This window comes from Saimiri boliviensis, chromosome 1, assembly GCF_048565385.1.
Source record: "Saimiri boliviensis isolate mSaiBol1 chromosome 1, mSaiBol1.pri, whole genome shotgun sequence".
Taxonomy (NCBI): Eukaryota; Metazoa; Chordata; class Mammalia; order Primates; family Cebidae; genus Saimiri; species Saimiri boliviensis.
Window position 1 is genome coordinate 265,464,025 of NC_133449.1, and position 13,893 is coordinate 265,477,917.

Sequence of the window (13,893 nt, forward strand, 5' to 3'; positions counted from 1 at the left end):
ATTATAGGTGTGAGTCACCATGCTCAGACTAGGACTTATTTATTTTAAATTTAAATGTGTATTTCTTTAATTAGGAAAACTAAGCATGTATAAAAAAATAGGTAGAGACTTTAAAAACAAAACAAGAAGCACAAAATCTTGTTCCTACCCATCCTCCAGCCACACAGCTCATTTCCCCAAAGGCAACCAAAGTTGTGTGTGTGTGTGTGTGTGTGTGTGTGTGTGTGTGTGTGTGTGTAGTAAGGTTTTCAATACATGTTTTTTTCCTTGAGACGGGGTTTTGTTCTTGTTGCCCACGTTGGAGTGCAATGCTGCTATCTCAGCTCACTGCAGCCTCCGCCTCTGGGGTTCAAGTGATTCTCCTGTCTCAGCCTCCCGAGTAGCTGGGATTACAGGCACATGTCACCATGCCTGGCTTTTTTTTTTAAATTTATTTATTTTTATTTTTAGTAGAGATGGGATTTCATCATACTGGTCAGGCTGGTCTTGAACTCCTGACCTCAGGTGATTCACCCACCTTGGCTTCCCAAAGTGCTGGGATTACAGGCGTAAGCCACTGTATCCAGCCTCAATGTATGTTTTTAAGCTACTCCTCCTCCTCACTGTTAGTAATGGACTACCTGGACTCAGTTTGGACTTTTTAAGCTCATTATGTCACTAGTTAAAAACATTCCCACCACTTGGATTGTGGGAGCATTAATAAAAAAAAAGATAACCTCATATTCATCCTTCCTTTTAGAATCTCCACAGGATTAAAAAGAAAAGATAAATTCTTTTTAGGTAGCATAGAAATCCTCTTGTTTCCTGTAATAAGTAAAAGCAGGTCTAGGGATAGCAGAATTTTTGTTGGATAAGATAAATTCATTTAAGAACCAGTGCCAGCATTTTACTTAAAAAAAAAAAAAAAAATGCAGTGGCTAGGCACGGTGGCTCATGCCTGTAATCCCAACGCTTTGGGAGGCTGAGGTGGGCGGATCACAAGGTCAGGAGTTTGAGACCAGTCTGGCCAACATGCCGACACGGTAAAACCTGTCTCTACTAAAAATACAAAAAATTAGCAGGGTGTGGTGGTGTGTGCCTGTAATCCTAGCTACTCAGGAGGCTGAGGCAGGAGAGTCATGTGAACCCAGGAGGTGGAGGCTACAGTGAACCAAGATCCTGCCATTGCACTCCAGCCCAAAAGACAGTGCAAGACTGTGTCTCAAAAAAAAAAAAAAAAAAAAAAAAAAAAAGGGAAATAAAGGGTAGCATTTTCTGAACATTCTTTTAATATACTGGCCTGGAAAATCAAGTAAAATATCTTAATTTCTATTAAAAAAAATTTAAAGAAAGATGGAAACCATAAAGTAAAAGAGCAACAGAACAGGAAAAAATATTTGCAATAAAAATACTATTAGATGGCTTAATATCTAAAATATTTAAGTTATTTAAAGAGCTCGCCTATAAAAAGGCCTATAATTCAAAGGTAAAATGGGTGAATGATATGAAAATGATATGAACAGTGAATTCACAGTAAAGCAAGCCCAACTGGTCAGTACCATGAAAAGATGCTCAACCTTCTTGGCAGTCAGGGAGGGAAACTGAAGCAATGATGAATTATTCCTTTCCACGTGTTAAGACTGGCAAAGAGTACTAAAATAATGACAATGATTGTCACATACAGCTTTTCAAAAGGTTGTATAAAACACATTCACCACATGGCAAGATCAACTAAAAATCAAAACCACAATAACCATTGTTTCAACCTAGCAAATCTACTCCTTAGAATGTGTTCCAACAAAACAAAGGCACCACTACTTTAAATATTTAAATAGGAATGTTTACTTAAAAATTGTTTTTGTTTTGAGATGGAGTCTCGCTCTGTTGCCAGGCTGGAGTGCAGTGGTATGATCTTGGCGTACTGTAACCTCTGCCTCCTGGGTTAAAACGATTCTCCTGCCACAGCCTCCTGAGTAGCTGGGACTATGGGTGTGCGCCACCACACCCAGCTATTTTCTGTATTTTTAGTAGAGACGGGGTTTCACCATGTTGGCCAGGATGGTCTCAATTTCTTGACCTTGTGATCCACCTGCCTCGGCCTCCAAAAGTGTTGGGGTTACAGGCATGAGCCACTGTGCCTGGCCTGTTAATTTAAAAACTATTTGTAGTGGTGACCAAAAGGAAATATGTAAACACCTGCCAAATAGGGAAATGTTCAAATAAATCATAGGACATCCATAAAATGGATAATATGTAGCCATCTAAATCAAGGAATTAGTTGTATACCAGGTAATGTGAGATTAACAAATATGCCTAACAAATATCTATATAATATGATTCGGTATTTACAAAACCTGGTCAAGTACGCCAGTGTATCCCAATATAAAAGTATGTTAAGGACACTCTAGGATGTTTATTCTGAAAGGGATGGGGATAGGATATAAAAACAACAACAACAAAAAAACACAAAACATTAAAAAAAAGTTTACCATGTATAAAATACTCTTATTAATAGAAAACGTTATATTTGTCTACATACATACATAAAAAATGTACAAAACATTTTAAGGAGTCAGTTTCTTTTAAAAAATTACTGGTTCAAAATCATGCAAGGACTATTTATGATATAAATAATTTATAATAGGTTTCATTATAGTCCAGACTCTCCTGGCAGACATGGGGCTGAATTCTAGCTATGGGACTGGTTAGCTATGTGACATTGGGCCAGTTATTTATATTCTTTAAGCTTTAGTTTCCTTATCTGTAAAACTGAGATAATAATAGTACTTACTTCACAAAGTAAACGAGCTAATACATGTAAAATTTTCACAGTGCTTGGTACTATGCTAAAAAATTATTAGTTACTGTTATTAGCCACAATATTAACCAATTTATTTCTGGAACTAATACAAATCCTAAAGATAGAACTGGTATCTCAAAAGTAAATGCATGTTGTTTGTAGAAACAAAAACACTGATTATCCTTTACTACTTTCCTCAGTTCTTAAAGTTTTTTCAGGAAGTCCTGAGGTTTTCACTGAGAGCTTGTAATCTGGATCACCAAAAAACTGACTATAGCAGCAAAACAAATGTAATAGAGAAAACAGTTAAAATTAGCTCCTTAGGAACATTAGGAACATGGTATGTCAGAAACCTTTTATATTTGTTAAGTTTTTAGAGTATTTAAAAATTTTACATTTGTAACAGTTATTTATATTCTTTAAGCTTCAGTTTCCTTATCTGTAAAACAGAGATACTTCATAAAGTAAATGAGATTATACATGTAAACCACTTAACTCACTATGCTGTCATATATACTTTAAAGATCTTTATTTGCTGGATAATTTTACTTGAGCAATATCTTACTTTTCATACCTTATTTTATAGTGTATGTTAATATTAACAGTCTAACATCTCTGGTATGATATTAGATTTTCCATATTTAATATACTGCTCAATTATAAAAATTAAAAAATATATTTATAATAAAATATAAATAAAAAATTTAAAAAGACTGTATGAAAAATATAAAGCATATAGACAATTTCCTTAGGTGCCATAAATGGACCTCTGTTAGAGGCTATTGGCTTTCAATTTTGGAGAACGACCAAGGTTGACTGTTGTTTCTCATTAATGTGCACTAGATGGGAAGTAATTCTAGGCTTTTTTTTTTTTTTGAGTTGGAGTTTCGCTCTTGTTGCCCAGGCTGGAGTGCAATGGCGCGATCTTGGCTCACTGCAACCTCCGCCTCCTAGGTTCAAGCGATTCTCCTGCCTCAGCCTCCTGAGTGCTGGGATTACAGGCACATACCACTACGCCGGCTAATTTTGTATTTTTAGTAGAGATGGGGTTTCTCCATATTGGTCAGGCTGGTCTTGAACTCCCGACCTCAGGTGATCCGTCCGCCTCAGCCTCCCAAAGTGCTGAGATTACAGGCATGAGCCACTATGGCCAGCAGTAATGCTAGTCTTTGTGTGCTTCAAGCAATAGGTATCAATTTATATATTTTTTATTATTTTATACATGAGAGACAAATGAAAAGTAAATTCAGGACCCAAAAGATAGTAAATTTCTCAAAGACAGTAACTCTGCTTCATTCCCTTTGAGATCTTAATAATAGCTATAACATTTAGTAAGCATTTACTGAGGATTTGGCTTGAGGAGCTTACAGCAAAATGGAACCTGAACCTTATTTATAGTATATCACACTTGATGTTTATAGATCACTTGCTACAAATAGAACATATATCTAAGTAAATGACACAGTTGATCTGTCAGTGAGAATGTGGTTGATGCATGTGAATTCTAAATTTAAAGCACTTAATGTTTTATATGAGATACAAAAATAAGACAGCTCTATACTTACACTACATTTAGTGGTAAGGTATGGTTGCATAGTCATTGCATGTTTAACCATGAGCTGGGGTCTTATTTTGCTGAATAAGAACAAAGTGGTTATGCAAGCTACCAATCTTCCAGAATTCACACCTTTATTGTCAGAGTCTGGAAAAACAAACAGAGAAATAAGACACTAAAATATGACAAGGAAGTGGATATTATACAGAATATTATTTAAATTAATTAATACTATCCCCTAAATAGGTCCAGTATAGGCAGGCCCTCAATATAATGAATTAGTAGTTCTTATGATACTAGATTTTCTCCACCTAATTTTTTCTTTGGTATAGAAATCACACACACTCAAGATAAAAAACAAGAGGCCATGCTGTCTATAGAAGGCAAATTTTACACTAATGGAAATTGGGAAGTTAAGGGATGGGCTTTTGGGAATACATGTGGTATTGGTTAATACCTAAAATTAATTGGCAAGGTGTGATGGCTCACACCTGTAATCTCAGCACTTTGGAAGGCCATACAGGAAGAAGGCTTGAGTCTATAAATTTGAAATCAGCCTGGGCAACACGGCAAAACCCCATCTCTACAGAAAAATAAAAAATTAGCCTGGTGTGATGTGCACTTATAGTCACAGTTTCTCGGGAGGCCGAGGTGGGAGGACTGCTTGAGCCCAGGAATTCTAGGTTGTAGTGAGCTATGATTACACCACTACACCCCAGCCTGGGTGACAGAGTGAGACCCTGTCTTTAAAAAAAAAAAAAAAAAAAAAAAAAAAGAAGTGAATATGGGAAAGAAACTTAGCAGAGGTGAAATTGTGTTTAAGGGTACTAGAAAAAAGAGATACTGCTGTGCTAGAAGAATGTTAAAAAATGGGAGCAACAAACAGAAATTGAAACAGTACTATCAGACAGCTCTAAACAAAGTGTTGTTCAGGTGGGAAGAAAATGTTGCTAATTAGGAAATACACTGGTTCTTAAGAAACTAATTTTTAGAGGGAATTAGCAACTTTTTAACATTAAGGGACATCAGTATCACTCCTAAATTCCAGAATGCAGAAAAACAAACAAAAAAACTGAACAGGGAGATAAAAAGAAAACAGGCTGGGCGTGGTGGCTCACGCCTATAATCCCAGCACTTTGGGAGGCTGAGGAGGGCAGATCATGAGGTCAGGAGATCGAGACCATCCTGGCTAACTCAGTGAAACCCCATCTTTACTAAAAATACAAAAAATTAGTTGGGCATGGTGGCATGTGCCTGTAATCCCAGCTACTCAGGAGGCTGAGGCAGGAGAATCCCTTGAACTTGGGAGGTAGAGGTTGCAGTGAGCCGAAATCACACCACTGCACTCTAGCCTGGGCAAAAGAGTGAGACTGTGTCTCAAAAAGAAAAAAAGAAAAAGAAAAAAAGAAAAAAAGGTATATATGGGGGTGGGGAAAAAAAGACTGCATACAAAATATAAAGTACATCAACAACTTCCATAGGTGCTATAAATGGACCTCTGTTAGAGACTATTGGCTCCCAGTTTTGGAGAATGACTGAGGCTGATTGTTGTTCCTCATGAATGTGCATTAGACGGTAAGTAATGCTAGTCTTTGTGTGCTTAAAGTAATGGGTATCAATTTTTATATTTCTTATATAACTGTTTATTTATAATTGATTAAAAATTTTCAAGTTTGTGATTGGTAAATAATGTGAGAGATAAAACATAAGTACTTAATTTGTGATTTATAAATTTTAATAAATTTCTAGCTCAAAATTAAGCAAACTTTTATGTAACAATAATACATATTAGGAATGTAATACAAATCTTTAAAAACATTTTTATAATAGCTAAAACAATTTCATTTTGAGAGACCATTTTATATGACTTAGAAGATAACAGTTTTGTGATGAGTATCATTAGCTAGATACCTATTAGCCTCTGGACTTTTATTCTTATTCAATATGACATCTAAAATTGTAGTATGCTATTAAAAGATATGTGGAAGAGATGAGGCCCATGCTTTTATTACAATGCTCTAGATAATCTTAGTCAATCTTAACAATATAATCTAGAATGCAACATCAAACAGATATCTATATAACAAAAAATGTATTTCATTTCAAAGTGAAGTAATCATTAGACAAGCAGAGCCAGAGGCAAAAACAAGAAATGTGCTCAAAGTATTTAATAATATCTTGTAAAATCAACTAAAGATCAATATATATATAAAATGTCTTACCCGCTAGAGATTCCTCATATTTAAGAATGTGCTCAACTAGGTTATCAACAAGTTGAGTACAAGCTTTCTTCACAGGTTTATATGAGGAATCCTCTTCAGACTTCAACAACTATATATGTATATGTACAAAAAAAGATCCGGGTATAATTATTCATTAGGCAATAATAATATCAACACATTAAACACGTCCATAAGTAATATACTTTTCAATTTGTCCTTAACAATTTAATACTCAATGTGCTAATTAATAAAGCAAAAATATGATATATGTTTAAAAATATTTTATAAACCAGTAATTTACCAATACTTCCAAACAATTTTACTATGAAGTACTTAAACTGCTGTGTAAGACCTAAGGTAAGATGTGAAATGCAAAAAAGGTGACCTTCCTTTTCTCCCTAGTCACGTATAATACAAGTTGAATTATTTTAGGGAATTAATAACTGTAACTGCATCTGAATTGCACCTTAAAAGGCAATTGTAAAACATAAGGGTAGATTTCTTTACTGCATTATCCTTTGCAAAATCACAAACAATGCTAGAAAAGTGTTATGAATAATGAGATGAGGATGGAGATCATTCTAAATACAGCTAGGAAGTAAAACCAATCTAATCTTTCATAATCAAAGGTCAACAGAAAAGTCATAAGGTGTATCTGTTTTGCTAAGAAAAACTAGCTAATATAATTCTGGGGATACTGAAGGAATCTAAAGGTGTATTTGATTTCTGTAAAGAGTTCCACTGCTATTAAATATTACTTTCTCTGCAATAATGAAAAGGTTCTATATCCTTGCTATCCAATATGGTTCCCAAGAGTCACATGCAGCTATTAAGCACTTGGCAATGTACCTACTGTGACTGAGGAACTAAAATTAAATAAAATAATAATTGAAATTAACATTGAAAAAAATGCATGTGGCTTATATTGGGCAGCACAAGTTTAAACTTTCCCTGAAAGATACATAAATGATTAAAACAACTGACAGCAACCAGAATAATGTAACACACACTGCCCCTTTTCCTCCAGTTTAAAGAAATAAGTAAAGCAGACAGCTTGAATGTACTTAGTTTCAACTCTGAACCACGAATTCTTCCTGCCTTACTCTGTAACTAATTTCCTTAATGCAGCTATTAATATCATATTCTAGTTTGATCTTTTCTGAGACAGGGTCTCAGTCTTACCCATGCTGGAGTGCACTGGCACAATAAGACCTCACTGCAGCCTTGACCTCCCCAGCTCAGCCTCCCACACAGCTGGGAACCACAGGCATGCACCATCATGCTTGGCTTATTTTTGTATAGTTTGTAGAGATGGGGTTCTCCATGTTGCCCAGGCTAGTCTTGAACTCTTGGGCTCAAGTGATCCACCTGCCTCAGTCTCCCAAAGTACTGAAATTATAGGCATGAGCCACCACGCCCAGCCTAGCTTAGCCTTTTTTTAGGCAGAAGTAGAAAACTATCCTCTCTCATCCTAGGTTATTCTTTTTCATTTCCAAGGCTTCAGGTACATACAAAATAATCATAAGTTTTGATTCATGACACACCACTCATATATGCCCTTTTAATTTGCTAATAAATAATGGCATACTATGAATCTAAATCAAGAAGACTATTTTTAATATCTTAAATCTCCCAAAGTGCTCCTTCCCTTATTCCATGTTCTTGTTTCACACTTAAGGTAACCACTATCAGAAAATCCACCATCTCCTTGCTTAAAAAAAAGTCTAAGCTGTATGCTATTTATAGCTTTCTTTGATTTTCCACTTTCTAAAAGGTAGTATACTTGATGTAGTCTTCTGAGACTTACTTTTTTCACTCAGCATTATGCCACTATGACATAGGTTGTTGCACATGGCTGTATTTTACTGATTTTCATTGCTGTACAATAGCTCACCATGAGCCTATACCTTAATTCGTTTATTTGCTCTTTTGTAGATAGATTAATCCCAATTTTAGTACAATGAGCATTTTTGTACATGCCTCCTGATGCAAATATGCAAGATTCTTTTGTGTATATATACTTGAAGTTGGAACTGCTGGGTCACTGGATATATGCATGTTCAACTTCACAAGATAACGTTTTTAAGTGATAATTTTATGAAATCATTGTTTTTCAAAGTGGCTGTAATATTTTCTCAATTATTATATGTATTAAGAGATGCTATCTGATCTCTCTTTCCCATGACTTGTGATTGACTTCTCCATTTTTTTTCAATAAAATGGTGTAAAATGTGGTCTTGATTTGTATTTCTTACTTTACTATGGGTTTGAACACAGTATAGGCCCTATATGCTATTTTTCTCCATAAAACGCCTATTAATGAACTTTACCTATTTTTCTACTGGAACTCTTGACTTACACTGGTTTTGCAGGATAGGAGTTCTTATGTATTTATTCTCAGTATTAATTGTTTGTTGGTTATATATGTGCCAAGTATCTTCTCCATTTTATGACTTGTGTTTTCACTTTCTTCAATCTTTTAAGGGTAATGGTTTTTGTGACTTGTTTAGGACATCCTTTCCTACCCAAAGATCAAAAAGATACTCAGCTTGGACATGGTGGTGCATGCTTGTAGTCTCAGCTACTGAAGAGGCTGAGGCAGGAGGATCACTTGAGACTAGGAGTTTGAGTCCAGCCTGGGCAACACAGCAAGACCATGTGATTAAAATATTTATATATATTTTAATATATGTAATTATATATTATAATATATAAATTATATATATATTTATATTTATATATAAAATATGTGTGTGTGTGTGTGTGTGTGTGTGTGTGTGTGTATACATATATATATAAAAATACATTTTTTTCTCCTATATTTTCTTTTAGAAGTTTTAAAGTGGCCGGGCATGGTAGGTCAGACCTGTAATCCCAGCACTTTGAGAAGCTGAGGTGGACAGACGATTGAGACCATCATGGCTAACAAAGTGAAACCCTGTCTCTACCAAAAATACAAAAAATTAGCCAGGCATGGTGGCACGTACTTGTAGTCCCAGCCACTGAACTCCAGCCTGGCAACAAAGCAAGACTCCATCTCAAAAAAAAAAAAAGTTTTAAAGTTTTAAAGTTTTGCTTTAATCTATATGGAGTTGATTTTTGAGTTGAAGTAGGAATCTTCTTTTTTTTCTTTTTTCAGTCAAATGTCCCAACCCCATTTACTAAATGGTTTATCTTTTCTCCATAATCTGCAGTGCCACTTCTGTTTAATAGCAAGCATATTCTACATGTGTAAGCCTGTTTTCTGGGCTCTCTATCCTGTTCCATTTTTCTTTTTAGTACTCATCTACTTATGACTACTCTTAATTACTGTATCTTTAAAAATAAGTCCCGATATTTTATAAGGCAAGTCAGTGCTCCAGCTTTTTCAGAAATTATTTAGATATTTTTACCTGTTCTCTGCTCTTCTATATACATTTCACAATCACCTTGACATTTTAAATATTTTTTATTCATGATTTTGAAGAGAGCTCACATTTTGCATTATTTTCCCATTTTTCATTATTTTCATTGTAGGTTTTGTAGTTTTATCTGTCAGGTTAAGGAATTTGCATTTATTCCTTGTTTATTATAGGTAATCATTCAAGGGTACTGAATTTTATCAAAATTTTTTCTTGCCCACTCTGAAATGATTTTCTTCTACTTTAATTATTAGCCACATACTCATGATATAAATAATTAATCAAGGTGCATACAATTTTTTTAAAAGTATAATTTAGTTTGCTCATTTGATAAATACCTTTTAAAGGTACCAACACTCCCAGTGATATAGGTACATTTTTTTAATACCATCTTTATCTTTTATTATGAAAAACTTCAAGTATACAAAAGAGTTGAAGCAGATTTTATCATGACTTTCTAACCACCATCATCTAGATCCTACCAGTTAAAATATTTTTTTTGTGTGTGAGACAGGGTCTGACTCTGTGCCCTAGAAGAAAGTGCAGTGGCACGATCATAGCTCACTGTAGCCTAAAACTCCTGGGCTCAAGTGATCCTCCTGCCTCTGCCTCCCAAGTAGCTGGATCTACAGGCGCATCTCACAATGCCCAGCTAATTTTATTTACTCATGTTTTTTTGAGACGAGGTCTCGATATGTTATCCAGGCTGGTCTAAAACTCCAGGCTTCAAATGATCCTCCTGCCTCAACCTCCTGAGAGGCTGAGATTCTGGGTGCAAGCTATTGAGCCTGGCTCCTTACCTTTAAGATTTTATTCTGCTGGGATGTGCGTGTGTGTGCGCATGTGGGCACAAACACACACACGTGTGTATAGATGTATGCATATGTATTTTTGTACACACACCTATATCCATTTTACTTTCAATGCCATTTCAAAGTAAACTGGAGACTTCAGTATATTCTCCATTTTTCCTTGAGATAAAACTTACATGCAATGAAATGCACAAATGTTTAGCGTACATTTGCTCAGTTTTGTCAAACGCATTCACTACCGTAACTCAAGTACCTACACCATGATACAGAACAGTTGTTCTCAATCTTTAACTTATATCCCAATCATCTGAAGAGACTGTTAAAATACAGAATGATGGGCTCTACCCTCAGAGTTACTGATGAATTAAGTCTGGAGTAGGGCCTGAGAATTTGCATTTCTAATAAATCCCCAGGTAATGCTGGTAACTTTCAGAACCACTGATCGAGACCATTACTATCATCCCTGAAAGTTTTCTCATGTCCTTTCCCAGTCAATCCCCAGCCCACTGCAACCTCTCTTCTGATTTTTGCCAGTACAGATTACTTTTACCTCTCCTAAAATTTTGTAAAAATGGAATTATAATATGTACTCTTTTATGTAAGGCTTCTTTTACTTTGTATAATGTTTCATTATTCATCTATGTTGCTGTATGTATTGACAGTCTGTTCCTTTCGATGTGGAACAGACTACTACATTGTATTTCATACTATTAAACTGTATGGAATTGTCATAGTTCATTTATACATTCACTGGTTGATAAGAGATAAAATGTTTTATTGTAAACTCAGAAACATTTTGCTCGAGATTACAAACGACAGGAACAGATGAAATATTGGTTACCCTTACCTTTTTTTCATTGCCTGTATTTTCCTTACAAACTAAAAAGGGTCAGTCTTAGATCATAAGTAATTAAAATAAATGGCATCGTAAAAATCTATTTAATTTCTGTGTAACCATCACAGGGCTATGAATGTGTTTTTTGAAGAAGACTGTCATACAGAGTTACTCAATTTATGGTAGTGGCTTAAATGAATTGGAGTACATTTCAGAAATAAAAAAATGTGAGGACCTTCATGACAGATGTCATTCTTCCACATTCTACTGAAAAAATGACAAAAAACTATGAATTGTTAAAGGCTATAAAAAGGAACGATAGCTCCATACATTTAAAAATGCCATACTGGCTGGGCATGGTGGCTTATGCCTGTAATCCCAGCCCTTTGGAGGCTGAGGAGTGTGGATCACCTGAGGTCAGGAGTTTGAGACCAGCCTGGACAATACAGTGAAACCCCGTCTCTACTAAAAATACAAAAAATTAGCTGGGTGTGGTGGAAAAATAATTAGTTAAACATGGTGGCGCATGCCTGTGGTTCCAGCTACTTGGAACGCTGAGGAAACAGGATTGTTTGAGCCAGGGAGGTCGAGGCTACAGTGAGCTGTGATTGTGCCACTGTACTCCAGCCTGTGCGACAGAGTGAGACCCTGTCTCAAAAAAAAAAAAAAAAAAGACATACTAACATAATTAAGACAATGAACATAGTTTAGTACATGTAGGAATTTGAAGCTATTTCAGTAGTACTTCAAGTTTCCCTAGAAAAACATATTCAATAAATGGGGAGAGTCAATGATCTACAAAAAACAAACAAACTTAACAACAACACCCCAAAAACCCAATCCAAAAATAAAAATTAGAAATATCTGAACTTGGACTGAATGCAGCGTATGTACCTGTGGTCATGTAAAAACAGTAAACATGTTAATTATTGTGGACTCAAGAATTTGTAATAACTCCAGCAGTCCATTCTTCACATCCTTCCTAGCTTCTCTTAACATTTATACATACATGTTATAATTGTTCAGAGTAGTTACATCTCTGTTACATATATATGAGTTTGCTTTCTTTCACTAAACCAAACTCTGCTAGTATAAGGAAATGTATCACCAAGTCACAATATCATTGGTAAACTAAGTTGTTGGCAGAAACTAAAGTAGGAAAGCACAGAATAGGGATCATGAATAGGATGGATAAACTAACTTACTAACTAAATAGATGGGACTAGAGAATAAAGATACAAAGAACGTACAAGTAAAACTATCATTGTTAAGAGATTATAAATCTGGTCAGCTCCCTTTTGCTTCTAACTTGCTAATACAGGAGGATATTATTTGAAAATTTTTTTAGTAATAGTAAATAGTGACATTTCTAACAGTTACACTGAATCCTTACTTAATCATTTATAATAACGATCAAATGAAATATATGATTTTTAAAAATCATGATGCATCCTTTGTCATGGCTGACATAAACTTAACTAAGGTGGTCAAAAGGCTCTATGATACAGAGCTAATTATTTGATTTAGGAAAGAAATGATGCCAAATATATCATGTAAAAATATGAAATGAAAGATGATTTAAGAAGACAGTCTAAGATTATAGATTGAAAACATAGGAAAACACGTGAAGGTTTTTTAAAAAAGACGTCTTAAGAAAGCAACGTACTACACTTTTACCACGCACCAAAATGGCTAAAGTTTTAAAAAAAAGACTGACAATGACAAGAATTGGTGAGGATGTGGAGGAACTGGAACTTTCATACAGGGATGGTAGAAATGAAAAATGGTTTAGCAATTTCGGAAAAACATTTTGGCAGTTTCTCACTGATCACATGACTCTGTAATCACATTCTTAGGAAATTACTCAAGATAAATGAAAACATACATCTACACAAAACCTTATACACCAATATTCACAGGAGCATTATTCATAACAACCCCAAACTGGAAAGAACCCAAAAGTCCAAAAATGGTGAATGATGAAGAAGTTGTGATATATCCACACTATTGAAACTACTCAGCAATAAACAGGTATATTAATATATTAGCAAAAGGAATGAATCAACATTTTAAGTCAAAAAAGTCAAACACAAAAGATTACATAGTGTATGATTCCATTGATACTAACTTCTAAAAGGTACAACTATAGTGACAAAAAGTAGATCAATAGTTTTCTAGGGCCAGGAAGACAGGATCAACTGCAAAAGGGCATGAGGAAGCTTTTTAGGGTGAGATCCTGTGTGTTCATTGTGCTGGAGGTTACATGACTGTATATAATCACTTAAATTC

The 13,893-nt window shown here is 34.9% G+C and overlaps 1 protein-coding gene across 5 annotated transcripts in view; it reads right to left on the reverse strand.

Moving 5' to 3' along the window:
* NIPBL (NIPBL cohesin loading factor) overlaps positions 1 to 13,893 on the reverse strand; it is a 198,172-nt gene that overhangs the window by 24,159 nt on the left and 160,120 nt on the right. For all 5 annotated transcript variants that reach the window (XM_039464756.2, XM_039464792.2, XM_074386607.1 and 2 more), the window contains 2 exons: positions 6,557 to 6,665; positions 4,345 to 4,481 (listed from right to left, as the gene is read on the reverse strand). In XM_039464756.2, the coding sequence (XP_039320690.1) occupies positions 4,345 to 4,481; positions 6,557 to 6,665 (246 nt within the window). The remainder of the gene's footprint in view (positions 1 to 4,344; positions 4,482 to 6,556; positions 6,666 to 13,893) is intronic.